This window comes from Fusarium vanettenii, assembly GCF_000151355.1.
Source record: "Fusarium vanettenii 77-13-4 chromosome 3 genomic scaffold NECHAsca_2_chr3_3_0, whole genome shotgun sequence".
Taxonomy (NCBI): Eukaryota; Fungi; Ascomycota; class Sordariomycetes; order Hypocreales; family Nectriaceae; genus Fusarium; species Fusarium vanettenii.
Genome location: NW_003315880.1, coordinates 2,746,897 through 2,763,863, shown reverse-complemented (window position 1 = coordinate 2,763,863; position 16,967 = coordinate 2,746,897). Strand labels below are relative to the sequence as shown.

General features: G+C 51.8%; 7 protein-coding genes across 7 annotated transcripts; 6 read left to right on the top strand and 1 right to left on the bottom strand.

Annotated features, from left to right (window-relative positions):
* Positions 1 to 1,142: 1,142 nt before the first annotated feature.
* Positions 1,143 to 1,541, top strand: NECHADRAFT_35144 (uncharacterized protein; the record flags this gene model as incomplete). The annotated part of the gene is made up of 1 exon (XM_003053212.1): positions 1,143 to 1,541. One exon carries the CDS (start codon positions 1,143 to 1,145, stop codon positions 1,539 to 1,541), a length of 399 nt encoding a protein of 132 aa, XP_003053258.1.
* An 872-nt stretch (positions 1,542 to 2,413) lies between these two features.
* NECHADRAFT_35224 (uncharacterized protein) lies at positions 2,414 to 3,972 on the top strand (the record flags this gene model as incomplete). Its single annotated transcript, XM_003053211.1, has 2 exons — positions 2,414 to 3,204; positions 3,261 to 3,972. 2 exons carry the CDS (start codon positions 2,414 to 2,416, stop codon positions 3,970 to 3,972), a joined length of 1,503 nt encoding a protein of 500 aa, XP_003053257.1.
* Positions 3,973 to 4,186: 214 nt separating this feature from the next.
* NECHADRAFT_35595 (uncharacterized protein) lies at positions 4,187 to 5,305 on the bottom strand (the record flags this gene model as incomplete). Its single annotated transcript, XM_003052716.1, has 4 exons — positions 4,187 to 4,286; positions 4,348 to 4,456; positions 4,515 to 5,024; positions 5,074 to 5,305. The coding sequence occupies 4 exons, from the start codon at positions 5,303 to 5,305 to the stop codon at positions 4,187 to 4,189; spliced, it is 951 nt and encodes a 316-aa protein (XP_003052762.1).
* Positions 5,306 to 5,899: 594 nt separating this feature from the next.
* On the top strand, positions 5,900 to 7,468 carry NECHADRAFT_78075 (uncharacterized protein; the record flags this gene model as incomplete). Its single annotated transcript, XM_003053210.1, has 2 exons — positions 5,900 to 6,848; positions 7,035 to 7,468. 2 exons carry the CDS (start codon positions 5,900 to 5,902, stop codon positions 7,466 to 7,468), a joined length of 1,383 nt encoding a protein of 460 aa, XP_003053256.1.
* Positions 7,469 to 8,930: 1,462 nt separating this feature from the next.
* NECHADRAFT_78074 (uncharacterized protein) lies at positions 8,931 to 10,572 on the top strand (the record flags this gene model as incomplete). Its single annotated transcript, XM_003053209.1, has 2 exons — positions 8,931 to 10,313; positions 10,453 to 10,572. The coding sequence occupies 2 exons, from the start codon at positions 8,931 to 8,933 to the stop codon at positions 10,570 to 10,572; spliced, it is 1,503 nt and encodes a 500-aa protein (XP_003053255.1).
* Positions 10,573 to 11,131: 559 nt separating this feature from the next.
* NECHADRAFT_36088 (uncharacterized protein) lies at positions 11,132 to 13,663 on the top strand (the record flags this gene model as incomplete). Its single annotated transcript, XM_003053208.1, has 2 exons — positions 11,132 to 11,191; positions 11,465 to 13,663. The coding sequence occupies 2 exons, from the start codon at positions 11,132 to 11,134 to the stop codon at positions 13,661 to 13,663; spliced, it is 2,259 nt and encodes a 752-aa protein (XP_003053254.1).
* Positions 13,664 to 15,555: 1,892 nt separating this feature from the next.
* Positions 15,556 to 16,667, top strand: NECHADRAFT_35375 (uncharacterized protein; the record flags this gene model as incomplete). The annotated part of the gene is made up of 2 exons (XM_003053207.1): positions 15,556 to 15,968; positions 16,025 to 16,667. Coding segments are annotated over 2 exons (1,056 nt in total), but the record flags the coding sequence as incomplete, so codon positions are not given.
* Positions 16,668 to 16,967: the final 300 nt, after the last annotated feature.

Sequence of the window (16,967 nt, the reverse complement as noted above, 5' to 3'; positions counted from 1 at the left end):
GATGAGGTGAGAGAGGACTGAAGACAACGACGGGACACAAAATACTGCAGTGACACTTCAATGTAGGGAGAAGCAGTAACAACAATCCTAAAAAAGGCACAGTAACGGGTATTCGCAGGAGCTGGTGGGATGGATAACTCGTGGCTGTTGTGAATGGAAGGAAAATGGTGGAGGCGGGCGATCTTCTGTGCGCGGACGTCGCATGTGAGGTACCTAGGTAAGGTGTACCTTGCGTCGGTGTGAGTACCCTCAGGCTAAGAAACAACACCAACCGCCGTCTTGTCCACCCGTTTTCTTGGTCCCAAAAGGTGGTCGGGGGATTGTGGATCGGTGGCGGGGGGAAGTGCAGAAGCAGTTGGACGGTTGCAATCGTTGAATGGATTTATTTTAAGCCATTATGATGCACATTGACGGGGATGGCGCTCAAGTACGACCAGGGCCAACAATGGGCATGACACAAGAATTCCTCGGTTTGCGTAGAGTACCTCAGGTGCAGGAAGACGTCAGGACAGGCAGGACGTTGCTTTGGCCAAGAGAGGCTGGGAATAGTAGGAAATGTGACTGCCTGCCTACCTACATTTCACACGCATGGAGGGTAAGTCAGGGGTTAAAGCCTCAATCTCGAAACGAATCACCATTGTTGTCCCAAATGGATGCCATTCAAGTCATTCCTGACGCTTATCTGAACGTTGTGATTCAACTTCACGCACTTTTGCGACGTATGGAAGCGTCATGAATATATACCAAAGATTGAAGATCGTCACTCATCCAATAACAAGGATCGATAGCTCAGTGGTACGAGCGAGGGATTGCAGATCCCTAGGTCGCGTGTTCGATCCACGCTCGGTCCTCATACCTTTCTTTTTGCCCTCGCTTACTCTTTTGCCAGCTTACATTTTGATCTACAGTTGAGCGTCTCACTGATTCCCCTCGCTTGTAAGATTTCAACAAGTTACAACTCCGAGGTTAACCGGAACTAAGAATTGCTTCTCTATGCCACCTGTTGGGAATCAATATCAAGTGAGTAATTGGCGACAAGTTCCCATCGCTCTCAGTCCCTGCAGTTCAGATCTCAACGTAGATCTCCACTATACCGGCTGCTAACTGCCGTGTAAGTCTTGCAGTTCATTCTCTCAAACACCATGGCTTCAGGCGCATTCTCTTCTTTCTCGCCATGGCATATCCCGCCCCTCTTTATCGCCAGTGCGTTTACCCTTGGCGGTCTTCTCCCCTTCTTGAACCCAGCCCGTGCCATTCGCGAGTTCGGGTTACCAGAGGGCATAGCCAGGTCTCAACCAGCGCATACATGTTTCGCCGTATACGGATCCCGGGTATCCATTATGGGCCTTTCCATGTGGATATTTTATCTACGAGGTGAACTCAAGACACTGGATACGTTGATGGCCCTTCTGTTCTGGGCCGGTGTTGCAGATGGATACCTGTGCTGGAAGGAGGGCGTTCCGGGCAAAGCGCTGTTCAGATTTTCTTCTGGTCTTGTCGTGGGCGGCTGGGGGTTCCTTGGGTTGACTTCAAGGGGTTGATTGTGCGTCTCGACTGACTCGAGTCAATGAATATTGTAACCTACCTATTCGGGCGATGGGGGCACTCAGGCCGATGTTCGGCACTGAAGTCTAAATCTAGCCTTTCGGGAAGTTATCTTATAAACTCACCAATTTGTCGGGATTCCTCTGGCCTTCACGTTTATGCTCCTACCCAGTTGTATGTCAGGCAGGTCGTTTCGTATCTCCAAGTTGGAAAGTTATGGTATAACAATCGTAAACTTCAAGGCATCCCTCAGAAAGCCATGTGACGCACCGTCTTGGCCCCCCACCCAAAGTAGGAATATGTGACGCATTGACTCAGCCCAACCCATAACTACCTATCGTGAGTGAGGCTGTGTTGGGTTGCGTTTGTCTATATCGAAGCTCCTATGAGTTCCACAACGCTCGGCTTATCATATCCCTACTCCTTGAAACATGAAACGTCGGAACTTCAGGCAGCCGGCAACAGAGAAAACTGATGTCACAAGCTGAACATGTTACCGGCAATTCAAATGACCCCATTCCGAGTAGAACCTCGTGGTTCATCTCGTAATAATTGCCTGTCATGTTGCAACTTCAGCTTTAAGTTGGTGTTGCAGGTCATGATAGGGTAGATGGTCCGTGCGCGGCCATGGTCCCCCTCGTCGCGTGTGGTCGGAGCTTGTCGCGTCCCACCTTTACTAACATCCATCATCGACATGGATCAACAACATCAACAGCAGTGAAGGAGGGAGAGTCTGACACGAGCCCGTAAAGGAATCAATTGGCCCGAACACCAGCGGACGACCAAGTATACTTGATAACCGTCAACCTGCCATCTGCGCCGCCATTTCACCCTCAACTATCGATGCGCAACCTCTAAACAAAACATCATGGACTCAAGCCCCATCGGGTCGCCTATCAAGGCTGCCTCACAAACCCCGTCCCGAACTCCCTCACGAACTCCAAACCGCCGCGCCTTCAGCGCCGAACCGCACTCGGGCCGCGCTTCGATACACACCCCTCTAGATCGTACCGGAGCCCGCGACCTCCGAGCATCTATCCGCCGTGGCACTCCCGGTTCCATTGGCCGATCCAATGCGCCAACTCCCCATGCCAAAGCCGCTCGTCGAGCGCTCGACCAGCGCCGAACAGCCATATTCACGCCTGGAAAGAATCGAAGGCGCAGTTTGATGCAGCAGCGTGAGACGCCCCTGGACATTCTGCGGACCCTCGGCAGAGTCCTGGCGCCAACAAGCAAGCCTATTCAGACGTCCTCGTCTTCGTCACCGGACGACAAGTCGACCATATCGCCTGTTCAGCAAGAAGAAACGAACATTTACGAAGATGACGATGAAGACGACCTACCGATCGACAGGCCACGGCTATCTTTGCCGCTTGATGATGAGGATGCTTCTAGTACAAGCTCCGATCTACGGCCTCCGCGGTTGTCGCAACTCGAGGAAGACAACTTTACGATGCAATCGATCGAGATGCCACGGCGAGCTATCAGCGAGCAGGCGGCATCAAGGCTATCCCGTGGAAGCTTTGGAAGCGTGCGTATGAGCGACTACTTTAACGACGAAGAAGGCACGGAGGATATTGGTCAACAGTCGGATTTCTTCCCAGGCCTGTTGGAGGACCTGCAAGCAAGAGCGGGCGCGGATGACCTTTCTCTAGACCAGTAAGTCGAATTTGCCCCGCGTTTTACGAACCGGCGTGTCCTAACAACAAGTACAGATTCGACGCTGATCAGTCGAGACGGATGACTGTTGGCCGAGAGAGCGATTTCAACTTTGAGATCCCTCCTGGTGTTGGAGAACAGACAACATTTATGCTGTCTGACCCAGCTGTCGATGTCCCGCAGACATCGCCTATTGTCGATCGTTCTATTGCAGAGGCCATGGGCGAAGATGCCCAGGAGCGTCATGCCGATGTGGTGCTCGGTGACTCTGACTCGGATGTAGGGGGAGGCTTTGATATGGGTGGATGGGACTACGATGCAGGCGGTGTTGACGACCACAGCTCACTAGATGAGGGACCAGAGCCCATAGCAGAGCCCATAGCAGAGCCCACGGTAACTGCTACCGTACACCGAGCACAAGCCGAGGATAGACTTCCGCGTGGTCTGAAGGCCAGAAAGAAGCAGAAGCGGATATCACAGCACGGCATTGAGTATCCGCCACTGCCCCCTGCGTTTGTCAAGAGGGTGGCCCAAACAGCTCTCCAGTCATCAGGCCTAAGCAACCAGCGTCTCTCCGCAGAGACGTTAGACGCTCTCATTCAAGCATCTGAGTGGTTCTTTGAGCAACTGGGTGATGATCTGGGCGCCTACGCGGACCACGCGAAGCGCAAGACGATCGAGGAGAGCGACGTTTTCACGCTCATGAAAAGGTACGTTGATGTGTCACTTGGGTATCAGCTCCTTTTTTGTTGTAGCCAGAAATTCTAATATGGTACAGGCAACGCCAGATAGGGCCGCGTTCCTCCATGTTTTCTCTCGCGCAGAGGCACCTCCCGAGAGAACTGATGCAAGAGCTGAGAATGCCTGTTCCGCAACCCGCCAAACAACGACGTGCTAAGCGTCCGCGGGTGGAAGACGGTGAGGGAGAGGTGGCAGAGTATACATGAGTCTTACATGGGTATGGATGAGTGAGATTTACATTTTACAGGCCCTTTGAGCGGGCTACCCGACGAACAATTTCGTTTGAGGGCTTCTTGACGACCATCCACAGCATGATGGAGGTTGCGGCACAGAGACCGTACCTGAAGTCGAGGTATTAGAAACCCGAGAGGACTGGTGTGGGGATGAGAGGAGGTGACATACCATGTGAAGATGTACTGAGCGTGGTTATTCCGTAGGTTGACCTCTGCAGCTCGGCCATAAGGAATGCCGCGAGCTTCATAGTCGACCATCTGCATGAACTCGGGTTCTTCTGTTGTTAGCAAAGATGGACTGGACGATGGCAAGGATGAAGCAGAAGTTATACATACCCATAGTGGCCTCAACCCAGACGGGCTGGCTTCCCGTCAACTCGGCCATCTGCTTGACATCTGGGAAATAAAACAGGCCCCTCTCGGGCTGATTGTCAGGCGTAAACATGTTCTTCTTCCATGGTTCTCTGAGCAACCCCTCCACAGTGACCTCGCCCTTGGGCAACCCATCCGGTCTCGTCCTTTGATCCCTGTGCTTCTTGTCGATCCAGCCGCGGTTTATAAGAATAGTCGTGGCGTCCTCGCGCTCTAGTGGCGTAATGACCATGTATCCGTCAGTACCGTCTCGCATGCGCGGTCCGATGAGCATCTCTTGGTCGTGTCGGAAGCGGCCTGTTGCTGTGACACGGCGGTAGTCGAACTCGTGGACGGCCGAGGGGTCGATGGTTGGAGGAAGGGGGAGGGGATCTCGGACGAGGCGGTCTTCAAACTTTGCGATGAGCTCCGTCTTCCAGCCTAGACGCTGGACCTGCCATGAGCCGAGGATGAAGGCTGTGATGGGGATGATGGCTGCGCAAAGGTTAGTTCTCCGCTGGTATGTAGACGTGAATTAACGCACCGAGGATGATGAGGCCAGGTCCATGGCGCTTTCCTGCACGAACAATCTGCGGCGGTCCATCGAGAATCGACACAAACTCCGGGTCATCGGCGTCGGGCTGCTTCCTGGTATTGCGACGAAAGGTGGATGATGTGAAGGGTCTTTTCGGGGGGGCGGAGGCCAATCTCGCGCATGGAGGGATTGGCCTTGAGGTGCGCAGGCTGCGCAATAATATATTCCGGGTCGAGTTCATTGGGACGGGTGACGACGCATTGGAGGTTAATGTCGGAGTAGAAGAGCTACTCTCATTGACCACTTTTGCGCGGCGGGGAGGGAGCCGTCCGTGTCTCGATTGGCCTCGCCCCAGACAATAGTGACTAAGGTCTCGCAACTGTCGGAGGATCGAATCTCCGACCAACACCAAAGACAACGCCTTTCACCATCCAACCTACGAAAGCTGAACCGAGTCGCGACGAGGCTGCTCAAGCATCATTGGATTCCACATTTCGTTCCCCAGGTCTTTTTATCGTCCTTTAGCATATCATCAAGCAGCACCATCTCAACGACCCTCTCCACTAATCCTAGCTCAAAGTCCTAGGGGCAAGATGAGGACCATATTATTCCGTCAAAGAGCCAAATTTACCAGACATTCGCTCGCAGTAAACAAGTATGGCAAGACTTACATAAGAAAGCCGCTTCGATGTGTTTACAGCGCAATACTATCACGCTCTCCCGTCTGGCCCATAAACTCCCGGTAATGCCAGACGATTTACGAGGCGTGAACCATATTACTAGACAGGCTACATAGGAGCTATTAACCTCCGGGTGTAGTACATTCCCTAAAACCATGACTAAGGAGACACGACGATGGGCTCTTGCAAGGCGGCGACCGACACTCTGCATGATATCAGATCATAGCCACTTCTCCTACTCGGACAGCACGTCTAACGGGATCGCTATCCTGTTCTTCGGTTGGGCATATATTCTCTGCATGAGCATGCTAGAGAAACAGCACATTCCAATGTGTTACCCAGACAGCATACCCACACCTCCTCCCACTCAAGACCATTGCTCAGATGGACGAGAGCTCACTGTGGATATCGGGCACGTTTCTGAAGGCGAGTTCCTCTGGTGGACTTCCCTGCTCTCTCCAGGCCAAGGGTGGCGATCGGCCAGCGGAAAACATCCTGCATGGGCCATTACATACACGGGCAATATTAAACTCCGAGTTGAAGCAAAAGTCGTACCGTCGGCCGGGTTGAATGCAAGCCCGCCATCAAGCAGACAAGCAGTGAGATTTCTCTCCAGATTCGCTTCCATGTATGACCTCGATGGCCAAGCTCCCCTTGCTCTCGCTATGGCTTTGACGCTTCCCCTACACAACGAAACGACCTCGGTAGTCAAACTGCCAAGACCAATTCTTACCAGACAAGATACCCCGAGAGCATCTCTTTCAAGCATCGAACGGGAGTATAAGAGCTTAACTCACTATATGACTCTTAGCTCCAACCCTATCTTCCTATCGTCGGTGCTTTGGGCGGTTTTCTGGGAACCAGGTGTAGAGTGCAACCTAGTTAGCCCTTGGTATGATGCGATAATCAACATAGTCAAGCCTTTAATTAATCGAGGCGAGCTCGAGATGCTAGGCCATATTCTGGCGCTCCGTCGACCGAATGTTGCTCCCCTATGGTATGGAATTGCCGCCTATGGGCAGACAAAGACGATTCTCTCTATCGTGCCCTTTCTCCAGAATCTCTTTACTCCCGTGCCTTCAAGGCCGATACCCGAAGTTGCGGGTTAGACAGGTTCTCCGCAATCATTTATGGATCTTAGTAGGTCAGGAGCATATCTGCAAGCAGGGGATCAGGTTGCTCGAGCAGATGTATAGCGGTTGCGCCACGAGTGCTAGGACGTCGAGCCCGAAGGTGCTCCCTTTCGCAACCCTCCAATGTGCCCTTGGCCTCCCTTTGGATCTATGAAAGTTGATGAACTGGAGTTGCCTATGCGGATGCATATCAACTGCGATAGACATCAGTGGGCGTATGTTCGATGGACTTGGGCGTTGAGCAATGGGATCGTGTCAACCGAGACTTGGTCGCCACAGGACAGCTTCTCTCTCTTCGAAAGTGAGTCGCCGGTGGACTTGGCTCACGGTTCCCTCCCCGATCCCGTTTACAAGCCAGATCACATAGCCTCAGAGAGGGCGGTTGGCGACATATTTCGATGGTCTGCTACGGAAATTGAGCCTACGGGGAAAAACATATATCTGCATCCTTGGGTTGACGCTCTTGCAGACCTAGAAATGGATGGAAATAACGAGGTGGATTCCAGCTCGGATGCCCAACAGGACTCTTCTGACTCCCCTATTAAACGGATCAAGGACTGGATTACAAAAATAGACGCAGAGTGTGTATAATTCTGCTACATCGGTAGGCAAACCAGGTAGGCGTCTTAACGGTCACCCATAAAATCATGCCCTCCTTTCTAACACAGATACCACCATATTTTACATTTGATACACTCGTGCTTTCCTTTGCTCACTTTCCTCTTATCTCTCCTAGTGCATCGGTATCGGTTATGTTCGTTATACATGTGTGTGCAAATACTGCAACTACCGCGCAATCCCGAGCTCGCTGACATGGTATCTGGTAGAGTATGTGAATTGTGAAGACTGCATGAGAGCTATGGAAAGTAATTACCTATCGATGTCTTATTGGTTACTCTCTCATGAAGGATTATGCACATGTATCAACCAGCCAGCCGAAGGACCATTTCAGCGGCCAAAGTCCCTCTTTATAGTCCGCGGGTCTCGGCCGCGCATTCTTTCCCTGTCTCCTGATGCAAGAGAAACTGCAATGGGTTCTAGTGTGGCGGGGTGTCAGGCTGCCTTGCATCCATTCTATCCATGGTTGTTGGTCAGTGGGCGCGTCCAGGTAGGCAGCTTACCGATCTAAAGTTACCACGGCCGGCGCATCGAGGATCGATGTATCGAGTAAGGTTCTGGTAATAGGATATTTCAATGTCGGGAAATCGACTTTTTGAAATGCCTTGCTTCAATGAGAGAGACCCTGTGGGGAGGTTTTGCCAAGTTATAGTATTGATGTTATGGATGGAATTAGGGTGTAGAGGAAGTACACGCTGCACACCTCGAAGCCAATGACGACCACCAGGACGAACAAACCTAGGATAGGTAGGTATGCTTTTGAGCACCTGGAAGACATTGTTTTCGACGGTACACCGTATGAACAGTCCAATATCTAGTAAAGGACACGCGGACCACCTCTTTTATCAACAACGGAGCTGTGCAGATCACCCCAACGCTCATGCGACCAAAAGGAAGTCGTGTTTTCATTTTTGTCATCTCGGCATTAAATTATTTCGCCATCTCGACCCAAGACTTTATTAATACCGCTGCAGCTGAGAAAGCGTGCCTCGAGGCAAGGAGAAAGATCTGGAGAGAATTCGCGATTGCGAGAGGCCTACATCTACCGCGTAGGTCCTGTTCAACTGATAATATTTTTCAGGTCTAGTTGCAATGGCTTGCATCTTCTGGAGAACCTCGACTGCTCTTTACTATCGCCTTTCGACCAAAATTCCCTCCGAGTTCGCCGAGATGGACTGCACGGCAGCCCGCGCATACAGACCTACCATGGTGGTCCTTATCCTTACTATGCTCCAGATGCGGGGTAACCAGCCATGCCGTGCATAGCCAGATGGATGGCATCGCGAGGGAGAATGTGGTTGGCCAGCAGTTGCATCGTGTTGGCTTGATTTAACCCTTCTTCGCTTCCTGCATAGTAGGGAGGGCAGAAGTGCAGGTCTGACAATTGGGTATATGAACGCTGGCACACTCCTCCTTTCATCACCAGGAATGCAAAATGAGAGACCGGATTATTGATGACCAGATAAGGAGGGAGCGGGAAATCTTTATCCGGCTCCTCAAGGAAGAGAAAGGAGAGGCCATTTGCACCCTAGCTTCCTCCTATCACGATGGCGCTCCATGCCATATCTTTGCGGTAACACATGGATCATTCAACATCTGCTTCATGATCCAATTCAATGATCCTCTTACCACCCCGGCAGACAGATGGGTAGTGCGCATACCCTTTCCTGGACGGGTCCCATGGATCGACGAGAAGATTGACTCGGAGATAGCCACAATGATGTATATACCCCCTGACGAATACTCCATTGGGTCACTCACGATGGCTAGGTATATAGCCAAAAACACAACTATTCCGATCCCCAAGATTCATGCATGGTCGTATGAAGCGCAAAGCCCAATTGGTCATGCCTTTATCATCATGGATCACGTCCAAGGCACGCCGCTAAACGCCCTATTGTTCCGCAGAGAAGAGAGATGGGCAGGTAGCCCAACCCATCCGAGCCCTGACCTAGCTCGTGTCCATGAACAACTCGCGGATATCTATATCCAGCTTCGTGGTCTAGAGTTCCCTGAGATTGGGGCGCTTGGTATGCCTACGTCGGATTCATCGGGAATCACCATTCGTCATCGACCGTTGCCGATTGAGGTGGCCCTCCAGGAAGTCGAGAAGCTCAAACCGACAGAATTCTTCCCCGAGAAGAAGACATTCAAGACAGCTAGGGAGTACATCCAAGCCCTAGTAAAACTAGGCCATAACCGATTGGTTAGGGCTGAAGACCCCGACATGGGGTCCCTGGAAGTTGCCTCGAGAGTTGCCTTGGCTCATAATGAGTTCTATAAACATATGCTCACTCGTTGGCAGTGGAGAACAAAGAGCAAGCCATTTGTGCTAATGCACGGCGATTTAACCTTGCATGGGAATAACCTCCTCTGGGACGACAAGCTGAACCTCGTTGCTGTCCTCGACTGGGAATGGTGTCACGCAGTCCCCGTCTCCTTTTTTATCCCCCCAGCGTGGCTCGGAGGGTTTTACTCTAACCCAATCCGCGAACTGTGTTGTTCTAGCGTTGGTTACTTTCTAGAGGTCAAGGCTTTCTGCATGTCTATTGTTGCAAGATCGAAACAGTCCCCCCTCGAAACGGAGTGGCAACAACTCCCTCAGGAGCCGCACTGCACGCTGGTGCTCGCACTTTTACACCCTGAAGCCGTCGATGATGTCTACTGGGACTCTTTCATCTATAGATTTTACTCTCCAGATGGTGAGAAGGTTGCTGAAGAGAGGTTGATGGCGTTCCTCAAGAGGCCAGATGTCAATGACTTTCTTAACCGCAGGGTTGCTAGCCAGAAACGCCACGATGAGAAGTATCAAGTCTATGTACGTGAACATGGGGAACCACGAGATTGTCGGTGCCTGGGCTGTGAAAGGCAGAGGCAGAATTTCGAGATCTTGCAGGAGCTCCCGCGGCTCTGACCTTTTTCTTACGAGGATGATTTAGAAGGTTGTAATGTATTAGGCTGGGCAAGTTCAATTTGCATTTAGCGTTCTCGGCTTCCTCATCTCTACGACGTGCCGCCCTCCGTATTGCTTCGCTCCGTGCGAGCAATCCAACCCTAATGCTTTGTGCGTCTTCTAGATCAAAGGCACGCTAGAGGATAAGAAGAAGTAGAAAGATACGCCCATGGATGAGAATATCCTCTCATGGACTAGAATATCCTCTTATTCCCCGAGGTCGACCGACCGCCACACACTACCCTATTAGTTAATTCTCCCCTAAAGATAGTAGGGTAATAATAAAAAAAGACTCTAAGGTATTACTTTTATTATAACATATCCTTAATTCTTTTATTATATTTTATATCAATTTACTTATAATAATTATAAAGAGTTAGGTAACCTTCTTCTCTTTTGTCTCCTCGTTTACTTCTCGACCCCGTGTCGATCGGTGGTGAAGGAGCCACATTGACCTCGATTCGAGGGACCTGCGTGCCAACATGGTCAGTGATGAAGCGGGTTCTAAGCAGTTGATTTCTTGTACAAGCTGGTAGCCCCCCCGCAGTCATGATGACAAAGGCACTGGCCGTCACGATTTCCGGCAGGTAACCCCTCGCAACGTGTGGGCCCACACTGTGCAATGCACAGATAGCCATCCTTCTGAATCGATTCTCATCACGACATCAAACCTATGCTGCATCATGGATGGACCAAAGAGTGTAGAGGAGCTGAAAAGGCTCCTGCAAGAGGCAGAGAAACGCGTGGAGGAAGCAAAGAGAAGACTACAAGAGGATCGACAACCCACCGAGGAAGCAAAGAGAGAACGACAAGAGGAACTAACGAGACTCCTGCGAGAGGCGGAGCAACGCATGGAGGAAGCAGACAGAGAGCTACAAGAGGAGCAGATGAGGCTTATACGAGAGTTGGAGCAACGCCTCGAGGAAGCACTGCAACGACGACAACGCGCTGAGAGGGAACGTGAGATTGCACGGCAACGCGCTGATGAAGCAAAGAAACGCGCCGATGAAGCGGAGAGAGGACTACAAGAGGACCGAAAACGCGCCGACGAAGCAAAGAAACGCGCCGATGAAGCGGAGAGAGGACTACAAGAGGACCGAAAACGCGCCGACGAAGCAAAGAAACGCGCCGATGAAGCGGAGAGGAAAATACGACCCACGACACTTGACGAGTACATCGCAGCCTGCCATACCTCGGTTTTCTCCCGATTCACCATTAAAACACACCCAAAGCTAACCTCGATGGGTTCTATCGCAAACCCGCCTGACAAGTGGTGTCCCAAAAACCTGCGGCCATGGTCCGACTTCCTTGATCAACAGAGGCTTATCTTCGCGACGCTCTACGATTCATTTCCTACCGACCGCCGTGCTTTCGAGAACCTAGCTGGCCTGGCCGGCGTGGGAAAGCGGATCTCTGAACGGCCGGTAGCAAACGAGAGGGCGCTCGAATATTTCCTGCTAATGACCGTGGAGGATCCGCTCCGACTCATCATCCGACAGCTCAAGCTGGTGGAAGAGGTCGGAAGGGCCTTTCAGATCGGAGATCGTGTCATCTTTAAAAGCCAACCCCATGCTCTCAGCGACGTCGCCGAGGAAGTCGTGGACAGGGAGATGCAGGACCCAGCCATACCAGCGCCGACGCCGGAACATCGAATCTGCGTTTATCGATCCGATAATGCCCCGTCTTCCCAGTACACCCTGGTCTACGTTTCCGAGCAAAAGTCACCTTGCAAGTTGACCCCTCCGCATCTTCGTCTCGGTCTCCGCCCCATGGACATCTTCAAGGAAGTTGTGAACCGACAGACGATTCCAACTTCTACAGACCCTGAAGCGCGTTTCCAGTACCACGCAGAGAAGCTCACGGCATCTGCCGTCACGCAGACATATCATTACATGATTGAAAGCGGTCTTGAATATGGGCTTCTGACTACTGGCGAGGCTATTGTGTTTCTAAAGATTGACTGGGACGAACCTGAGACGCTGTACTATCATCTAGCGGAGCCTGGTCCGGAGGTGTCAGCTCATCCAAACAACGTCGATGTCTGTTCGGTTGTCGGTCAGCATCTTGCCTTCATGCTCATGGCTCTCGGCTCGCCAGGTGAACGACGGGTGATTGGGCAGGAGGAACGCCAAAGAGCTGTGAGAAACTTGAGAACATGGGCCGATGACTTCGAATCGACACTACGCTCCATTCCAGAAAATGAACGGTCGGCTCCATCGGATAGCTCACCTGGTTATGAACCTACTACTTATAAGGGCGTTGATCGGACGCCGCAACGCCGAGCCGCCAAGAGCCAGATTGACGAGGGGTTGTTCGGACGAAGCACCAGACAAGGAACTAGGCGAAGCCAGCGACTGGCACGCCAGTCACGTGGAGGAGGCGATGAGCAGGGTCGACAGTACTGTACGCAGAAATGCCTTCTTGGGATGGTTAGGGGAGGTCTTGTCGACCCAAAGTGCCCCAACGTTGCACTTCACTGCAAGAGCAGTGCTCCCGCCGGCGCACGCCATCCTGTCAATCATGAGGAGTGGCTCCGCCTACTTCGGAAGCAGCTGGAACAGTCCCTTGACGACGGGATCAGGCCGTTGGACGAGGGCGGTGCGCGGGGTGTGCTCTTCCAAGTGACTCTGCTTGCGTATGGCTACACCTTGGTCAGCAAGGGCACGGTACGGGCTTTCATCAAAGATCTCGAGCACGAAGCTGCTGTTTACGAGCGCCTCAAGCCTATCCAAGGCGTCCACGTACCTGTCCTTCTGGGTGCCATTGACCTCAGATCGATGAACAAGACTTACTACTATGACCATCGGGTCTACGTGGTGCACATGACACTTTTGTCCTGGGGGGGATGCAGGGTCGACACAGTAGACGACATGAACAAGTCACTTGAAGACGAGGCCATCCGGTCCTTGAGAGCCATGCATCAGGAGGGCGTGATCCACAAAGATGTGCGACTTGCCAACTTGCTGTTCAACTCTGAGACCAACGGGGTCATGGTGATCGACTTTGAACGAGCTTTGCTGCTCGAGCCGCCTCAGCGCCCGTCGTTGGCGCAGCTGGTGCCGAAGAAGCGAGCGTGGAAGTCGGAGGCGATGGATGCCAAGAAGAAGGTGACTGGTGGTTCAAGCAAGCGAAACCGGGCAGATCGAGGCTTTTCGGAGGATATTTGGTTGGCAAGTACGGCCTTTATGGATTGGAATGCTCGCCGTGGAATTTGAGCTTGGTGGCGAATTTGATGACTTGACTATGATGACTATCGGGTAAACAGTACCGCATAGTCACAACTACCGGATACCAGGACGGTTGCGGCCTGTAAAGACTATTCACTTTATAGCCTAAGTATGAGCTGAATAAGAGATGAGAATGAGATGCGATATTCTAAGTCTTTGATTTGAATATTCAGTTTATTATATTTAGGACGATCGCGTGCCTTTGTACACATTCTCCTCGAGACTAGCTTCCAGGCTGTCTGGGGCCAAGCTCAATTGGATCGGTCAGGGCGGTGACACTGCTTCGCTAATGGCAAATAAGGCCCAGACTTCTGAATTAAGCTCCCCAGGAGCACCCGCTCCACACAGCCACACCAAACGGGAGGATAATCACCTGTCAGTTCGCACGTTGGCGGCCTGGGAGAGATACCTGATTCGAACTACCCGAGAGAGAGCTCATCAGACCAGATAACCCAATTCTCCGCTCGTTCTGCCACTTACCTGGAAACCCCTCAGCCATGGCGCCACTGGTTACCAGTTGGGAGGAGTTGCTTTGGGTGTCTGAAGAGGTCGACGAGGACACCGGAGACTTCCAATATACCATGTTCGCAACGGTAGAAGACGACATGATATACTACGGCCAGCTGAACAAACCAAAGGCGAATATCTTATTCCAGCATGTTACCAACTCCCTTGCTCGAATTCCCGACGACGAAATCTTTCCCCGGTGGCCCCAAGGCCTCACTCTCACCAAGGCCCCTGAGGAGCTCCCGCCAAATGTTTTCGTCAAGCGGCCCAGGCTAGCACTGTACGATGTCTTCCTGAAGCACAAAGTCGTACATCTCCTCCCCAAGGGTTTAGTAGAAGAGGCAGAAGCAATGGAAGTACTGTGGAGCCAGCCTCACCCAAACATTATCAGATACCATGGCTGCCATGTGCGACGAGGCTATATCACTGGGCTCGTGCTCGATCGACATCTCCATGACTTGAACAGCTATCTAAAGCGAGGCCACACCATCCAAAATAAAGAGCTCTTTATAGAATCACTCGAGTCGGCAATTCATCATGTACACTCTCTTGGCTGGGCCCATAACGACCTCAACCCCACAAACGTCCTCGTGGCGGAGGACAGAAGACCCATTCTGATCGACTTTGGCTCGGCTCGTAGGATTGGAGAGAAGTTATCGACTAGCCGCGGTACGAAAGGTTGGATCGATTGCGAGATGAAGGACTATACGACGTCAGAGACGCGACACGACACTTCAGCTCTGGCCAAGCTTCGTACGTGGCTGGATAACCCAACATTCGAGGATTGAATGGTTTTGCTGTACATTTCAAAGTTGGCATCCAGCAGCCTTGCATGACTGAATAGTGAGGGTCGAATTCCGAGGCAAAGAAACGTGTCTATATGATGATACAGCGAGAATTGAGGACCAAAGCGGAGAATTCACATATCTGTGCTGCATAGAATGTAGTAACGGCATTATTCGATGGCTTCATGTTCTAGAGCATGGCACCTTGGCTTAAGGGAAGAAGGACATCTGGACATGTTACTCATCCCTATCTCTACCATTGGTAACCTAACCGCCTGATAGCAAAGTCTAGGACAAACTCCCGACAGCCGACTATTGTCCTCGGCCTGATTACTAGATCAATGTCTGTATTCTATTCTCGCTTCCTCGGTGATAGAAATGGCCCCCAATAGGTACCACATGTATCCAATTGTAGACGCTCGAGAATGGCTGAAATAAGGGGTTGCTGCATTGGTTGTTGGCCCGCAGCACCAGACTAACCGTGAATATCCCGTCCGCCACAGCCAACGTTTTTTCACGCTGAATTCAACCTTGAAGAAGAAAAAGACTACACCCTTGATAATGGCCCAGTCGTCTTGGGCCCAATAGGCAATAGACCGCTTCTTTGGCGGCCGTAAATCGCCATCGCAGACGCAATGTGATGAAATTGCACAATCCGTCTCTGGCGTGTCGACGGTCAGCCCCGTGGATAGCCCAGGCTCAATGAGCTACACCGTCATCTGCAAAGGGCGCCCTGAGCCACTGCAAGATGTCATTGTATCCTTTAGAGAACCAGGGGCCATGCTCGACGAGGAGATGGTGAATTTGGCCAAAGAGATCCACGGCGACCTTGTGCCCGAGTCCACCTGTCACGGCAACGTCGAGGGATCCGATCCGCCGCTGTCCATCTACTCCATGCCCTATCTGCGAGGCTCATCCTGTATTGAGGTCCTAGCTTTCCAGGTGGAAATGGATCCCGATCAAGAAGCCAAGCATCGAGTCTTTGTCAAACACCTGGCTCGGTAAACCACATCCAAGCCGAGGACTATTCAGAGGTCATCTTGCTCATATCTTCAAGGTACTTTGCACGATGTTGGTCCAGCCCTCGGTCTGTTGACCGTACCCAAGCAGAGAAGCAACAAGGGATCTGTAAAAGGCTCACCCGGCTGGCGGAAGAATCACGGCCGTCTATTCTGCCCAGCTCGATGCTGTTCAACCTCATCAAGAGCCTTCCCTCGCTCTTCGGTCAAGATTACCCGCAGGTCCTCACACATGGCGACTTCTCAGTAACTAACATTCTAGTCGATGAGAACAAGTTCGAAATCACAGGCATCGTCGATTGGTCTCTAGCGGCGGTTATGCCCTTCGGAATGGATCTGGACATCCTCTTCTTAACCACCGGGTTCATGACCCGGGGCGGCTGGCATGACTACGCATGTAAGAAGCTGCTGCGAGACACCTTCTGGGAGGAGTTCTGGGCTGCCTATGGGATCGAAGGGGAGGAACGTCGGGTCAGAACGCAGAGTCTGGCTGAAGCTGCAGGCCAGATTGGCGCAATTCTCCGATTAGCATTCCGGCGCAACGTCGATGGGTCACCATCGGAAGAGGTTTTGTCGTCAGGAAGCAGCATGGAACAGCTGAGGGCGTGGTTTGGCGAACAAGCGCCAAGACCTGGCCGAGGCAGGACGGGATCTGGGGCTACACGAGAACCCTCTGCTTAGGAAGTGAATAATGCAATCAACGTTGCTTGAAAGCATTCGAGTATTGCCTATCACAACTCAGTGATCTGGTCATCAGGCCAGAATGAGAATACGCTTGTTGAAGACTCTGATGGGCCTGAATTATGGCGACTCCTCACACGGGCATTATGTTTAGGATGATGTGTGTGTGTGTGCATACCTTTACATAGCTATCCTCCTGATGACCTAAGCTCGCTCGGACTGAAATTGTTCATGGGCTAATCAATCACAGGCAATCAAGTCATCACAGGACCTCGGCCAACGAACGGGAGGGAAAGCAAA